The sequence below is a fragment of the Podarcis vaucheri genome (genome assembly GCF_965113315.1).
Source record: "Podarcis vaucheri genome assembly, chromosome: 2".
Classification (NCBI taxonomy): domain Eukaryota; kingdom Metazoa; phylum Chordata; class Lepidosauria; order Squamata; family Lacertidae; genus Podarcis; species Podarcis vaucheri.
Genome location: NC_138760.1, coordinates 8,463,814 through 8,479,702, shown reverse-complemented (window position 1 = coordinate 8,479,702; position 15,889 = coordinate 8,463,814). Strand labels below are relative to the sequence as shown.

Here is a 15,889-nt window from a genome sequence, read left to right as displayed (position 1 = left end):
GCTCATCTCACTCAAGAGGCCGGGGGGCAGCGCTGTCCGGAGACACTTCCGGGTCAGGTGGCCAGCATGAGAAGCTGCATCTGGCGAGCCAGCGCAGCACACGGAACGCCGTTTACCTTCCTGCTAGTAAGCGGTCCCTATTTATCTACTTGCACCCGGGGGTGCTTTCGAACTGCTAGGTGGGCAGGCGCTGGGACCGAGCGACGGGAGCGCACCCCACCGCGGGGATTCGAACCTTTCGATCGGCAAGTCCTAGGCGCTGAGGCTTTTACCCACAGCACCACCCGGGTCCATAGAATCTTTGACATCTGGTGGGAGGGCATTCCACAGGGCGGGTGAAGAAGAAACAATGGAAGAGGACTGGAAAAAAATTAAGGACTATTTACAAAAACATTATAAGTTGTATGAATGTTAAGAACTTGCACGATTCGGAAACTTTAGCTCCAGCAATTAGATTTTGTGGAACAGGAAACTAAGTTTTAAATATGAAAAGGTCGAAATTTAAAGTAATACCATGTTTAATTTAAGGTATAAGTAATTGATTAAAAGTACTTTAAATCCAGAAATACAACACTTGAAAAGTACAAAATAAGGTACGAAACAAGGTAATAATTTGCTGATATTTTTATTATAAAGAAGGCAGGGTAGGGGAGATGCGAGGAAGTTCAGTTAGTTATATAAAAATGTCTTGAATGGTTGGATTTTTTCTGTTCTTTTTTTCTTTTTTTATTTCTTTTTTTGTATTTCTTTCTTCTGTGTATGTTCTTAACTTTGTATCTGAAAAATTCAATAAAATATTTTATAAAAGAGAATCATAGAATTGTAGAGTTGGAAGACCCCGAGGGTCATCTAGTCCAACCCCTTACATTGCAGGAATCTCAACTAAAACATCCATGACAGATGGCCATCCAACCTCTGCTTAGAAGCACTCAATGAAGGAGAGTCATATTCCTTTTTACTCTCTGCTGTGGCAGCTTCTGCTGGAATGGCTAATAAATGTAGTTGTAAACCAAGAGGAGGAGCTACTGTAACAGATTATACTGGAGATACATTTCAAGAGAACAGGGAACAAGTGGTACCACCAGGCAGGCATAGCTGGAAATACCAGCTGCTTGTGGTATTATTCCGGCTGCTTGTGATATTATTCCGAGTCCCACATTTCTAAAGCGGCATCTGAAAAGGAGATGTGTTGCTGCTAGGCACAAGGTAGTAAGCCACAATAAGTTCTGTGACCATGCCTTTCATCTTGGAGCTTTCCTGGTGACTACGGGGTGCCCTTCATCGGAAATCAGCCATTAAAAATATTCTGTTGTAAAAATAAATTTGAAGTGTGTGTGGTTTGAGGAGTGTTTCTTTAGTTTGCAAAGATGGCCACTGGCCCAAAAAGGCTGGCGACCCCTAAGAGCCAGACCACAGGAGCCACCACCAGATCACTCAATGTTTTAATTTAATTTAATTGAATCGTTCTGCCCGGACACTGAGGTCCAGCGCCGAGGGCCTTCTGGTGGTTCCCTCGCTGCGAGAAGCCAAGTTACAGGGAACCAGGCAGAGGGCCTTCTCGGTAGTGGCACCCGCCCTGTGGAACGCCCTCCCACCAGATGTCAAAGAAAAAATAACTACCAAACTTTTAGAAGACATCTGAAGGCAGCCCTGTTTAGGGAAGCTTTTAATGTTTAATAGGTTATTGTATTTGAGTGTTTTGTTGGAGGCCGCCCAGAGTGGCTGGGGGGACCCAGCCAGATGGGTGGGGTATAAATAAATTATTATTATTATTACTTAAAAGCTTCTGTGGCCCAAATTTGGTTGGAGTTGCGGAATTATGGGAAGGGCTTAAAGCTCTCCAGCCAATTCCCCTGATCTAAATTATCCTCCCTGGCTGCTGTACACACGTCAGAGAGAAATCCAACAAGGACTCGCATCCTTTCCACCTGCTGAACTTCTGCCTGTCAGAAAAACGAGGAATGCAGAAACCTTTGCCTCCAGCAGCCTAACAGGGTTCCCATCCAGTGGCGTAGCGTGGGGAGTGCAGGGGGGGCCGGCCGCACCGGGCACAACATCTGGGGGTTAGGGTTAGGGGGCGCAAATGACTTGCCTTGCCCCGGGTGCTGAAAACCCACGCTACGCCACTGTTCCCATCTCCCCCCCCGAGTTGTTTCGACGTTGTTCTTTGTTTACAAAAATACTTATATACCTCTTTCTAGCATGCCAAGTCGCAGCCGCCACCCCAGGCACCTCTACGAGGCAGCAAAACCCCAACGCCTCACTCCTGAGGGAACACTTTTCGGACGGACGCCTTTCCCGCCTTTGACGGGCGGCAGGCGGGGCTTGAGCCCTCCCACAAGAACATCCGGGCCTTTCCTCTCCCGCGGCTTTAACCGCCGCCCGAAGCCGCCCACGCAGCAAACCCCCTTTCCCGATTGGTGGCTTGGGCGTGACGTCACGAGCGGGGGGGTGTGCGGGAGAGAGGGAGCAAGTTCGTAACGCCCGAGGCTCCGTCGCGGCCCTGCGCTCTGCTCCGTCCCAGCGCAACTTGGTTTCTCCGCTCGGCAGGTCGGCCTGAGCTGCAGAGGATGATGGGAAACCGAGGGGTGTGCCAGGCCGTCGTACTCTCGCGCGCTCCCTCACACGCACGCGCACGCGCAGACCTAGGCGGAGAATTGGGCGGCATTTGTTTTTTGCTTTCTGAGGAGGGAAGATGTGAGGGGAGGAGGAGGAGGAGGACGAAAGAAGGAGGACGAACTCAGATTATTGTTATCATCATCATTATTATTTTGTATTATTTCCCCAGGTTGCTAGGAAATAATGATATAATAATGATGTGTGGTAACAATTCTAAAAAAATAATAATATCAGCATCATTAAAAAACATTTAAGAAAACAAGCAACAGAAACACGCCATTGCTGAGGGCAACTTCTATCTAGGACTTCCCAGCTACGACGCAAATATGCCCAGTATACAATTCCCGTTGCAATACCATCATTAGCTCACTTGATGCTTTTAAGTTGGAAAAAATCGCTCTTTTAAGGATTTAGCCTCAGAAATCGTTTACACCGTCAGGGCTCTGAGGCAATTGATTTGACAATAGGGCGTCTCTGAACATGCACAGAGATATTCTCCTCCTGTTCCTCCAATGTATGGAGATTATGTGGCTAGAACTACTGTACCAGATTACATGACCTGGTTTTCTTTAAGTGCAATTATGCAATCTTCCATTTTATAATAAATAATAAAATAAAAACACGAGATAGTATATTGGGCAGTATGCCCCTATGGGGCTTAGAAATCTGCTTTATATAAAGTCAGACCATGAGTCCTAGTTCAGTATTTTCTCTGCTGAATGGGGTGTGTGGTTCAGATAGGAGATGATGAGGGCTGAAGGAGGGGCTTTTTGCATGCAAAGTATGCACTCTGCCATTATTATTATTATTATTATTATTATTATTTTTCTAACTGCCCTTCATCCAAAGATCACAGGGTGGTTTACAATATAAAAAAACAAAAATACATAACATAGTAACCAACAAAAACAGCACCCTTCCTGAGTGTTCAAAAGGCCATAGGTAGTTTAATTAGCCAAAGACCTGGGAGAAGAGGAATGTTTTTTGCCTGGTTGAGATGGGTACCAATCATACGGAAACTGTTGTAAAGTGAATGTAACACACCTGATCCCTGAAAGCCCTCTTGTATCCCTCACCTGCTGGTGCAAGTGCAGTTGTGGGCAGGATTCAGTGTCTTTTAACAGTTGGACTCAGGAAATTTCAGCACCTGCCAAAATACTGTCTTCCACAGGAGGTCTGTTCTATACTACTGTACATCATTATGCAAGGGGGTGATGCTCTGGTTGTACTTGCCACAGTGCGTCAGGTTTTCTGGTAGGCAGAAGTTGCTATATGGAGATGCTGAGATGTGGATTCAAGAATACACTACTCATTTGTTCATAAATAAACTAAAGAAGAAATTACTTGTAGGACCTGGTGTCAAAAATGGGAGCTACTGTATTTATATTTGACATATTGATAAAACAAAGAATTGGTGGAACTTGTTCTTCATTCTAATTACAGTGGTACCTCAGGTTACAGACGCTTCAGGTCCAGAAATATTAGCTCAGGTTAGGAACTTTGCTTCAGGATGAGAACAGAAATTGTGCAGCGGCAGCAGGAGTGGTGCTAAAGTGATGCTTCAGGTTAAGAACAGTTTCAGGTTAAGAACGGACCTCCCAAACGAATTACGTTCTTAACCCGAGGTACCACTGTACTGTGTGGACACCTACACCAGGCAGAAATGGAGTGTAAACACAGACTTTTTCTCTCAGCTGAGACAGGCAGATCCTATGCATGTTCACTCAAAATGAATAAAAGTGATATTTGGGCAAGTGGATGTTCTGAGATTAATATTGTTATGTTTGCATAATCATTTACCCAAAGTACTCTACTGATTCAGAATGTCTGTTCCTCAATAATCACAAGCTTGTCCTATGCGAATATTAACTAGATATGCTGGTCTTACAGTACAGAAGACAGTAACTGTAAAGCGCTCACATACACTGGATCTTATTTGCTGATCTGATTGTCGGATCTATAAAAGTAACAGCATGCTGTACAGTCAACAAAGTAAGAAAGAAGGTGGCATTTTATAATTGTAATCTTTACAGGCAGACTGTTAAGCATGTGAAATTAGGGGAAATTGGTAATTTTCGTAGTATGCAGTAAAAGTTGATAAAACACCACTACCCCAATTCCAGGTGTTTCGACAGTTGTTTTTAAATTACAAATATTATTGATTTAGCAAAGAACTGTTCGCTTGGGGAATCATAAAAAGACTATGTTGCTTCAGTTGGAAACAGTTCCAATATAATGGGAATCTCTTGGGAATCTGAGAAACTACTGATGTTTTCCCCCATAGTAGAATTATACCCAGAAATGATTTGATGAAATGTTATGGCCTACTTCATGCATAAAGAGAACTTCTACTCATTAAACCAATGACAGTAGATATTTTCTGCCCTTGTGCCTGCTTCCAGGAACAATTATGATAACAAAGCTTACAGAACCTGGGAGAAGAACCGTATTAGAACAGAGTTTTACCAGATGTTGCCTTCAAACGATCTATAATTGTATTTGTCTCTCATTACCGACAGCAGCCTCAGCCTGCCATAGAAAGATCCTCTTTCTTTTTGAGATCACAGAATAGATGGACAGTTAATGCATCAGCAGCAAAGGTAACTCAACAACTTGAATTCTTGCTTATTTTCCGTATTTCTAACAAAAATCAAGATAGATGGCTGTATCTCAGGTAAAACTATTGGCATTAGTTAAAAATATGGGAGGTCCTCGTAGAGCACCCAGTTTAACTGGATCCTATTTGCACAATGGATTCATTTTTAAAATGATATGGAAGAGGGCTTCACTACTGAAGTATTTTATCTTCATGTAGGTATGAAATACATTTTATATATACTCTCTCCAGATTTTGGATGAGACCAAAAGACTGCAAACAACTTCAGAGAAGGGCAATAGGATAGGGTTTAATTTGGAAAAATGAAACAAAATTTTAAGGAACTCAGTGTGCTCTGTTTAGATTATGGAAACTCAAAGATTGTGGGATTTTAGTAGGCAGGAAAAGGTTTCTGAGATTCAGTTGCTCTTGAATCTTGCAGAAAAGGTATAGAAGCTGGCAAAGAACTAAAGTTATATGACTTCACTCTTGAGAACCAAGGATCATAGTAAGGGTTGTTTAATTAGCAAAGCTGCTATTTGTAGATCAATTATGTTGGGTAGCCTTTACACTGAGATTAGGCATCTACTTGAAATGAAAATTGTATTCTATGCCTTTGTATGGTTATGCAGAGGGTTGCATATAACACTATACCATGTATATGAAACTATTAGCTAGTGGATTAAGAAAGTCAGGGGAGTGTTGTGTTCAGAGACTAAGAGCAGATTCAAATCCCTGCTGAGTGATAAGGCTAACTGGGTGAACATTGTCCAGGAACTCTCTCTTAGCCTGATCTACTTCATAGGATGATTTTGAGAATAATGCGGGTGGGGGAGCTACCCTGAGCTACTTGGGAGAAGCATAGCATAAACATGTAATAAAAAGAACAGCTAAACTATAGTCATTGTTTATGACACTGGTAAAATATTATGCATTGTGCTATAGATCAACTGACTTTCATTTTAAAGAAAAATAAGAGCCAGTTTGGAGATAGGAAAAGTGGCTGCTGATGGAAAAAACATATACATTTTTTTGTTTTGTTTTTTAATAATCTTTATTAGGTTAAATTACACACATATACACAAAAATTTACAAAGAATTTACACCCATATTGCAGAAAGAATTTTTTTTCTCCCTTTTCCTTTCCTTTTTTCCCTTTTCTCTTTAAAACATCCTGCTGTTGATGAAAATTTTTCCCTACAACACTCCATATGTTCCACAAAATGGTACCAATATTTAACCATCAGTGTTGTACAGGCTGCAGAGTTATTCTGCAGAAACATACTTCCAATAAGACCTACATAAAAAAGTAACTGACAGGTTATTTAGTTCACCCATATAAGAGAGGCACAGAGGAAAAGGGGGGAAATAATAAAAGGGTTTATTATCAGATTATTACTAAAAGAACATGTGGCTAACTTTCATCCTGTACCTTATCATTCCAGTACTGGATGTACAAGCTCAATTTCTGCATGAATAAATCATTTTGTTGTTGAACCTCTTTAGTTCTTACAATATTGGTGGGTTTGACCATATAAGCCAGGTCCCCGAATCATTAAGAACCAATCCTCAACAGATAGCATGAATGAATGGGCTGTATGACCTCATATGACCGCATAAGGCCTCATCCTGCATGGTAACTCAAAAACACACCACTCACATATAGGTTCATTGTCTAAGAACCGTAATAAAATAGCACCAGGGAGCCAGAACAGGTCAGGGAGCATGGAGAGAAGCTGGTTGTTGTGGGCAACTCAGAGCTTGGTTGGCCTATGGAATGAAATACTAGAGTATAAAAAAAGTTTTATTTGAAATAAAATGCACCGCAGCCAGTCCTTCAGTATGCTTCCTTTCAGCTGCAATAATAATAATAATAATAATAATAATAATAATAATAATAATAATAATTTTTATTTATACCCCGCCATCCCCAGCCAAGGCCGGGCTCAGAACGGCTTACAAGCAATAATAAAAAACGGTTGAATGATTACAACTTAAAAGCAAAATTAAAATACAACATTAAAATATTGAAATATTAAAATATTAAAATTTAGCCTCATTGCAGGAGGAGAAGGAAAGGAAAAAAGAAAGAGAGGGAGGGAGGGAATCAAATTTGGCTTCAAGCCAAAGGCCAGGCGGAACAACTCTGTCTTACAGGCCCTGCGGAAAGAAATCAGATCCCGCAGGACCCTGGTCTCATGAGGCAGAGCGTTCCACCAGGCCGGGGCCAGTGTTGAAAAGGCCCTGGCTCTGGTTGAAGCCAATCTAACTTCCTTAGGGCCCGGGACCTCTAGGGTGTTGCTATTTATGGACCTTGAGGCTCTCCGTGGGGCATACCGGGAGAGGCGGTCCCGTAGGTACGAGGGTCCTAGGCCCTGAAGGGCTTTAAAGGTCAATGCTTTCCCAAGAAATGTTCTTCTTTCCCTGCACTTATTTTTGTATTCAGACGTGAGAAATGTCTCCTGATGAGTCCTGGTCACCAGCTGAAGATGACAGCCAAGCATCAAAACTAGCAAGGAAATCCAGAGATGCCCCCTTTGTTCCCATAGGTGAGTTGAACCCTTCAGCACTTCCGCGTCCATGTGGTACAGTGGGTAGAGTGTTTGGACTTGCTGCGGAGACTTGTCAAGAGTTTGAATCCCCACTCAGCAGTCTGTCTCCCTGGGTGATCGGTCACACACAAAATCAGCCTAATTTACCTTGCAGCCTTGTTGTAAAAGTAATGGGACCCCTGACCGTTAGGTCCAGTCGTGGCCGACTCTGGGATTGCGGCGCTCATCTCACTTTACTGGCCGAGGGAGCCGGTGTACAGCTTCCAGGTCATGTGGCCAGCATGACTAAGCCGCTTCTGGCGAACCAGAGCAGCGCACAGAAATGCTGTTTACCTTTGCACCGGAGAGGTACCTATTTTTCTACTTGCACTTTGACGCAGTGGCATAGCATGGGGGTGCCAGGGGTGCCGGCCGCACCGGGCGCAACATCTGGGGGGGGCGCGCTCGCTGCCTCCGGAGTCGCCGAAGAGCCTCGGGCGCAAGCTGTAGCGGAGCCGCATGTCTCGCGGAACCGACAAGCTGTGCGCGCGTCCGGGCTGAAGGCGCCCGGCAGGCAGCGGCTCTCAGCGCTCGCCGCGGAGGACACGCCAGGCAGCCCCTCCTCACAGCCCCGCCTCCGCCGGTGCTGCTGCAGCTGCTGGGCCGTTGCATTTTCCTCGCCTCTCTGCCCCCCTCCTCCTCCGGGCAAGCGGCGTCGTTTGGGCGGCAGCGCCAGCGGCAACTCGCAGGTTAGGGGTTAGGGGGGGCGCAAATTACTTGCCTTGCCCCGGTTAGGGGGCGCAAATTACTTGCGTTGCCCCGGGTGCTGACAACTCACGCTACGCCGCTGCTTTGACGTGCTTTCAAACTGCTAGGTTGGCAGGAGCAGGAACCGAGCAACGGGAGCTCACCCTGTCGCGGGGATTCGAACCACCGACCTTCTGATTGGCAAGTCCTAGGCTCTGTGGTTTAACCCACAGTGCCATCCACGTCCCATTGTAAGGGTATATACACCCTAATGTATGCCATCTGCAGCTCTTTAGAATAAGGGTGGGATATAACTGCTCCGGCAGGAAGGTAAACGGCGTTTCCGTGTGCTGCTCTGGTTTGCCAGAAGCGGCTTAGTCATGCTGGCCACATGACCCGGAAGCTGTCTGTGGACAAACACTGGCTCCCTCGACCAGTAAAGTGAGATGAGCGCCGCAACCCCAGAGTCGTCCACGACTGGACTTAACAGTCAAGGGTCCCTTTACCTTTACCTTTTATAACTCTGAGAACTCAATAAATTGGTGGTGGTGGTCAGTCTCTGGGTTATGGCTTCAGATGCTATTGTGCCAATAATAACGATATAGCTAAGAGGGATATGGAGATAGTCACTCCAGTCAGTGACTAAATTCCATCTGCTATATCTGTTTCCTATATCTGTTGAGTTGCTAACTCTTGCTCTGTTTTGCTGCAGTTTTTTATTATATTACTGCTTTTTGCAGTTTGATGTAAATGTGGGATACCCCCCTCTGTGTTTGCATAAATGGTTTTCTTCTAGTTTTGCTGTATCTTATGTACAGATTAGTCTGCTTTGCTGGAGCAGAAGAAGAGTTCGTTTTAAAGAACAGAGTGGTGCAGGTAGAATGCCATAGGAATGTCCAGGCTTGTGTGTGAGGCAGTGTGTGTTCAGAGTCATATTTATATAGCTCTCTGCTGCCTTGGTGACCATCCATAAGGTGGCACACCTCAGATTGGAAACTGGAGAACTGAGTGGTCTTCAAAAATATAGAAGTTGGATGCTCCTGGTATAAGAAACAGGCAGGAAACACATTGTGGCTCCATATTCCATGCCATAGACTTAATACCATCCTTTTTAAAAAGTCTGTATTTTAAACAGACAAGTGAATGACATTTCTTTTTTTGCTAGTAGGATTTCCTTTAAAAAATGTGCCCACATTGAGAGAGGGAAGCATAAGCCTTGCAAACTGTCACAGTTTCACCCATCAACCTTCATTAGTCTTCCTTCCCATTTATCAGCTCCAGCTGAACTGCACCAGACCAGGTGCCTTTCCAGAATTTAAAGTGATTTGTACATGCAATGCCCACGAACACAGGCTAATTTGTATGCACTGTTGCCAATTAAGCTGGCTGCAAGGACAGTGCTTGCCTCCCGCAGACCAGGTTTGCAGTTAAAAGATAAAAAAGAAATGTCATTATATTGAATTTACGCATCAAACACTAAGAAACAAAAAGAAAAATTACATCACCTGACAAATCTCCCAAAACCAAACTGTTCAGGAGATAAAGCTTAACACATCTGGATGTCACTTTAGAGCAATATTTATTATTATTATTTTGGATTCAGGGAGAGTTGTTATGGTTACAGTGAATGGACCTGGGAATCGAAATCCTAGCCTTCACCCCAGAAAATGAAACATCCTGTTGGAACAAAATGAGCTGTCACTTACCAATCATTGCTTTAAACAACATTTTGATTCAGAAGGGAGGGTCTGTTTTTAAAATGTGTACACAACATGGTTTGTTTACCACATCTGCACCCAATTCTTGGTCCAAGGAGCTGAGGGTGGCATACATGGGCTTCATATTCACAGCCTTTCAAGCTGGGTAGGATGAGAACTAGTGACTAACTCACTTAGCTTACAGGGACATGAACCCAGCAGTGGGTTGAGCACTCTACCAGTTCATCAGGGAGGAACCCAGGAAAGCAAACGGGCCTTGCAAAATGACTATGCGTGTGTGATTTCAACTGACAAAGTAGGAAGGGTATACCTCCTCTTTTGGCTCCTTGAGTCGGTCCATTGCATCATCATCATTTTTTTTTAAGTATTAAAACCCAATAGGGTGACAACCACTGCTTTAGATGCCTTTAAGGGAGAGATTCCTGCATGAATAGGAATTGTTGAGACAATGGGCTGTTGGCTTCATGTCCTGCTTGTATCCTCCCCAAAGGCATCTGGCTGGTCTCTGTTAGGAAGAGAATGTTGAATTACATGGAGCCTTAACCTGATCTAGCAAAATAAAAAAATTCCTTCCAGTAGCACCTTAAAGACCAACTAAGTTAGTTCTTGGTATGAGCTTTCATGTGCATGCACACTTCTTCAGATACACTGAAACAGAAGTTGCCAGATCCTTCTATATAGTGAGAAGGTGGGGAGGGGTATTACTCAGCTATCTGCCAATCTCCCATTCCCACCACCCTTCTGAGTAATACCCCTCCCCACCTTCTCATTATATAGAAGGATCTGGCAACTTCTGTTTCAGTGTATCTGAAGAAGTGTGCATGCACACGAAAGCTCATACCAAGAACTAACTTAGTTGGTCTTTAAGGTGCTACTGGAAGGAATTTTTTTATTTTGACTATGGCAGACCAACACGGCTACCTATCTGTAACTGATCTAGCAAGGCAATGTTGGTGCTCAGTGCTGAACTACACCCCTCTCTTTAATATCCAGGTCTGGCAGGCTGCTTTGCTGTAGTAGGCTATGGGCTTTACAAGCTGAAACACAGAGGAAGCCAAAAAATGTCAGTCCACCTCATCCACATGAGAGTTGCAGCCCAAAGCTTTGTTGTAGGTGCAATAACAGTAGGTAAGAGAACATGTTGTTGTGATCAGTGCCGTTTTGTTAAGTCATCTCCCCGCTGTCCAGTTTAGCTTCTGAGGCCATGTCTCTCTCCCCGCCCCCCCAAAAAACCCCACACCAAGCCAAGAGTCAGAGGTTCCCCACCACACCCACCTGTCAATCAGCTTGTAGGTGAGGTCAAATCCTGCTGGGTGCTGCTTTTCTAGTGTGTTTCCTGCAGGGAATGTGCTAGGAAAGCAGAACTCTTCCCCCTCGCTGCAGTTGGGCACAGCCACCCATCTGTTAATCACCTGATTGCCATCATGGTGTCAGATGATTGACAGATGGGTCGGCCCACTCGCCTGTCAACATTGGCCAATGGGGTGGGTAAAGATCTGGCTCATGGGGCCGAAAAACGTTCCCCAGAAGGCTGTAGTGAATAAACAGGCAGCCCTGTAGTTTTTGATTCAAAGCCCTAAGCTTTTGTTGTTGAGTCATCACCAGGCAACAGATCCATTTACCTGTGCTAAGATAGCAAACGTGACCTTATTTCTGTTCAATGCAACAGTTGCTGGATGATATTGACGCAGCCATTGCTAACTAATATATCTGCTTTCTTTTGTTAGGAGTTTTATATTCCATGTATACAGATTACATGAAACGTTCGGGCACCAGTGGACCGAACAAATGATCATCATCATCAAAGCAAAGAGGAAGAGCAAAGCATTTGATTCAGTATTATTTTATAAAAACTTGTATGTATGTTTTTAGAATGTATTCCAAGTATGCCGCCAGGATTCCCACTGCCACCCTCCCCATTTATTAAAGCAGCTTCTATATGCTGAAGACAAGCATCCAGATCTGAGTCAACTTTGCAGCTTTTTCCTGGTTTGAGTTGAACATTTGCTCTCAAGGTTCAGAGTTGTGTCCAGTTTTTAGAAACACCAGCAGCTAAGCCCCCTAGGGGAGTCTTAACGTGGCTAATGTCTGGGCATAGGAAGCTGCGTGATACAGACTCAGACCGCTGGTTTGTCTTCCCAGCCTCTACTCTGGCAGCTGCTCTCTAAGGCTCCCTCCTACCTGAGTTCTTTTTGATAATGTCTGGAACTGAGCTTGCGATTTCACGTACACCATGCATGTGGCTTTGCCACTGAGTTGAGAGGCCTTCCAACATCCATGCCAGTGCACCCACAAAAGCAACAACACCAGAATAAAGCCTGCCACACATTTTTAGGATATTCACATGAACACGTGAAGCATAAATGTGGCAAATATTTGTTGGCAAACGTTATCACACACATACACATTTCAGGCAGCTGGGATCATCCATAGCTTCTTGTCAAATGCACATGTGATGGCAAACCCAAACCACTTCAGTGCAGTTAAATGCAAGCTGAGCTCATTCAGACCACCCCAATTACCCTGGGATGAGTTTGATCATCTGAATCATCTTGCCAAGTGATAAGAGGGATTCTACTGCTCATCAGGTGATAAGGTGTGGCAAAATGTGTAGCAGGAAGTGTGATAAAATGGTCCCCTATTTGGGCTCAGTGGTTTTTCCACATTGCTTACAATAGCATTTTTGTATAAATTAGGCCTTGCTCATTTTTTTCCCTTCCGAAGCAGCAACATTCCTTAAGCGGCCTCAACAGAATTATTTTACTTCTACTTCCCCCCGCTGCAATTATTCCTGCAGCAGTGTCTCCTTGCGTTCTAAGTCAGAAGACAAAGAAAGACTGATGACATCAGATAACAAGATTAGAAACCAGAAAGGCAGTGTATAGTTGACATATTTATTTGAAAACCTGGACCTCTGTTGAAACAAATAATGATCAGTACATTTAATATAAATTAGTGCCAAATATAAAACAAGAATACCAAATATACTTCTGAATTCCTCTTGCTTAGGAATCACAAGTAGTGAGAGTACTGTTGTACTCAAGTCCTACTTGTGGCTTCCCATAGGCACCTGGCTGAGAATAGGGTGATGAACTAGACGGGCCTTTGACCTGACCCAGCAGGGCTTGTCTTGAATGGGTTTTGTAACAGAGCACAGATTGCATATATACCATTCAGCAGAAACTGGCCTTGTCTTGTAACACAACTGCAGATCTTCAGTGCATCCTGAGTGGAAGATACATGTGACATTTTTAGAACAGAGGGACTGCCCTGGAAGCCTTGTTTGGTTCAAACATATCTATTTTGGCCAAGTTCAGCGGGACACACTTCTTGTGCCCAAGTTTGTGCGTGTGAATGTGGCATGTTTTTTGATGCACACAAATCATCCAATTTAAGGTAGGAAGCAAAGCAACACCTGATTCTATGCATGCTTACTCAGAATCAAGCCCTGCTTGAGTTGAATGAAGCTTACTAGCAAGTTGATTGTGCACAGAACTCAAGCCTTAGGCTGTCCGCAGTAAATTACAGAATGGGTGACTCTCCTTATGCAATGAAGAAATGCAATTTGTAGGAGATATTAGTATGATGGTGTCTGTACTGTTTCAAGTGCAATGGCAGTACCAAGTTGTCTCGCATCACAGAGAACATTCAGACAACTCTAATATATGTGGCCAACTTTGCAAACTAGAACAGCTGCAAATTTGATTAAATACTGGCATTTTCTGCAGATACTGCATGTACATGGCCATATGTGTCTGTTTCTGTGAGCACGAGGGCTAGAAACTTGGGGAAAGTTTCAGGGATAAAACTTAAGCAACAGGTAGGTACCATTTTCTGTTCATACAATGAACAACTCTACTCAAATATCGAGGATTGGCTGAAACCTTGACAGAGCACCGCAAGGCCTAAACTAAATTTGCATCACTTCTATATTGGCTTTGGATTACAATGTAAGCTGCGACTGAATGTGTTGTTAAATTAACCGGGTAAAATGTCACACTAATACAGGAAAAAAGGACCCTTAATTTGCTGTAAATTAAAGACATTTACCAGCAGCAGAGTAAATGACGCAAGCTGCAACTCTTTATGAAACTGTTATTTCAACTTTTACCTAATAAATCAGACGTGACATATTAAGCACAAAGTATGTGCAGTGTGAGTTAAAGGAGTCAGCTGATGTGAGATTTTGCCAACCATGTCATTTTAACAACTCTGTACCAAACTGAGCAGTAGTCAAAAGGAAAGAAAGGGGCTCTTGTTATGGCTCCCTGTACGATGATGGTGCTGTAAAAAATATATAAAAATATTAATAGGGTCGGCAGAAGAAGCAGGAGTTTCCGGCTAGAGTTCTTTTGCTTCTCGAAAAAAGAAAGCTGTTATACTTGAATCTCATGGACTTAGTCGTGCAATCGCAGCTCTGCGCATAGAACAAGTTTCCTCAGCCACGAGGAAAATTCAATTATGTTAGTTTCCTAATCTGATAGCAAGAAGGACCATGGGGCTAGCCAGCCCGGGAGCACTCTGCGTCAAACAAAAACCCAAATTCTCCATCTGGAATAGTGAACCTGCTGGATTTCATTTGGACTCCTTGATAACAGGATAGTATTGAGGATGAAATGCCAAGAAGGATATATCTCAACTTTCAGAAAAGACGCTTGTCAGTTTTCCAGAAAGTGAGGGGTGTGGTGTGTGATCATTTCTCCCTTAGGCAGGAAAGTGTGATCTGCATCAAGCGGAAATCAAATCACCAGTACCTTTACTGTAGTTATGTGTGTCAAGTATGGGGGGTCAGTGTCAAATACCTGTCAAGCAAGTAAAGGGCTTTCAAAAGTGAAAATGACAGACAAGACAGGGGTATGGAACTCTCCGTCTGCTATTGCTAGACCCTGCCTCCAAATAAACAAGTTTGCCCCTGGCACATTTCTCCCAATTTGAGACCAGAAATGAGATCCAACTAGGAGTAAAACGCTGGGGGTACGGGGAGAGGTAGCTGAGGCCAGCGGTTGAATGAAGAGTTCAGCACCCACCTCCCGCTAATTGCTTTTCAAATTTTAGTACCCACACCCCCAGTATTTTGAAGATGTTCGGTGGCGGCCCAAATTTCAAGATATGTGCCTGTCCATCACCATTACATACAATCTCAGCTTCACAATGATTTAACCCAAGCTCTCTGTCAGTCCTTTTGTAACTTTTCTAGGTGACCTTAGGCACAGCTTCTAAAGAAGTCTATTTTCCAGTGTACCAGACGATCCTTAATAGCATACAGTAATTCCTTTCCCCTTGTGCTTCTCTCTCTCTCGAAGTTGCAAATTATTGGATGTTTGCAGTAACATATCAGAACCAATCAAACTTGGCTTAGGGCAGCATAGGAGGGCTCTATGTTCTTTGTCTTTAAAGTCACACCCTTACTAGTTCGGAGGGGATTCATCTAATTGAGGCTTGGTCGGCGTCAATGTTGTTGAGGAGGAAGAGTTCTGGATGACCAGTGAGTCCCAGGTGATACTAGAGAAGGAAGAAAAGGAGGTGGCAGTTAGGAATGCTGTCTAGGAGAAATGAAAACGTAGTTGAAATCAGGTACGATCAGATCTCCCAAGGTTTTCCAAGTGGGAGTCCACACTCTAAAGAGCTGCAGCCATTTGTTAGGAAAGTTGCTGGCTTGTGGGTGGGGAACCTGTTAG

At 43.8% G+C, this 15,889-nt stretch overlaps 2 protein-coding genes across 9 annotated transcripts in view; one reads left to right on the top strand and one right to left on the bottom strand.

The window, feature by feature from the left end:
• The first annotated feature begins 2,435 nt into the window (after positions 1-2,435).
• Positions 2,436-12,163, top strand: HIGD1C (HIG1 hypoxia inducible domain family member 1C). 4 transcript variants are annotated; one of them, XM_082206589.1, is made up of 5 exons: positions 2,436-2,550; positions 5,139-5,219; positions 7,662-7,764; positions 11,205-11,339; positions 11,939-12,163. In XM_082206589.1, the coding sequence occupies exons 3-5, from the start codon at positions 7,671-7,673 to the stop codon at positions 12,001-12,003; spliced, it is 294 nt and encodes a 97-aa protein (XP_082062715.1). In that variant the 5' UTR covers positions 2,436-2,550; positions 5,139-5,219; positions 7,662-7,670; the 3' UTR covers positions 12,004-12,163. The 4 variants fall into 4 exon arrangements, with proteins under 4 accessions (XP_082062715.1, XP_082062716.1, XP_082062718.1 ...); XM_082206590.1 differs by having other exon boundaries at positions 2,534-2,550; positions 5,142-5,219; XM_082206592.1 differs by lacking the exon at positions 2,436-2,550 and adding an exon at positions 2,733-3,400.
• Positions 12,164-13,091: 928 nt separating this feature from the next.
• SLC11A2 (solute carrier family 11 member 2) overlaps positions 13,092-15,889 on the bottom strand; it is an 80,827-nt gene continuing 78,029 nt past the window's right edge. For all 5 annotated transcript variants that reach the window (XM_082205746.1, XM_082205750.1, XM_082205748.1 and 2 more), the window contains one exon: positions 13,092-15,713. In XM_082205746.1, the coding sequence (XP_082061872.1) occupies positions 15,636-15,713 (78 nt within the window). In that variant the 3' untranslated portion in view covers positions 13,092-15,635. The remainder of the gene's footprint in view (positions 15,714-15,889) is intronic.

Excerpts from the sequence above, each read along its gene's own strand:
- HIGD1C (XM_082206589.1), top strand. The coding sequence starts at position 7,671 with ATGTCTCCTGATGAGTCCTGGTCACCAGCTGAAGATGACAGCCAAGCA. Across the intron at positions 7,765-11,204 it reads TGCCCCCTTTGTTCCCATAG|GTCTGGCAGGCTGCTTTGCT; the intron begins GTGAGTTGAACC and ends TTTAATATCCAG. Across the intron at positions 11,340-11,938 it reads TGTAGGTGCAATAACAGTAG|GAGTTTTATATTCCATGTAT; the intron begins GTAAGAGAACAT and ends TTCTTTTGTTAG.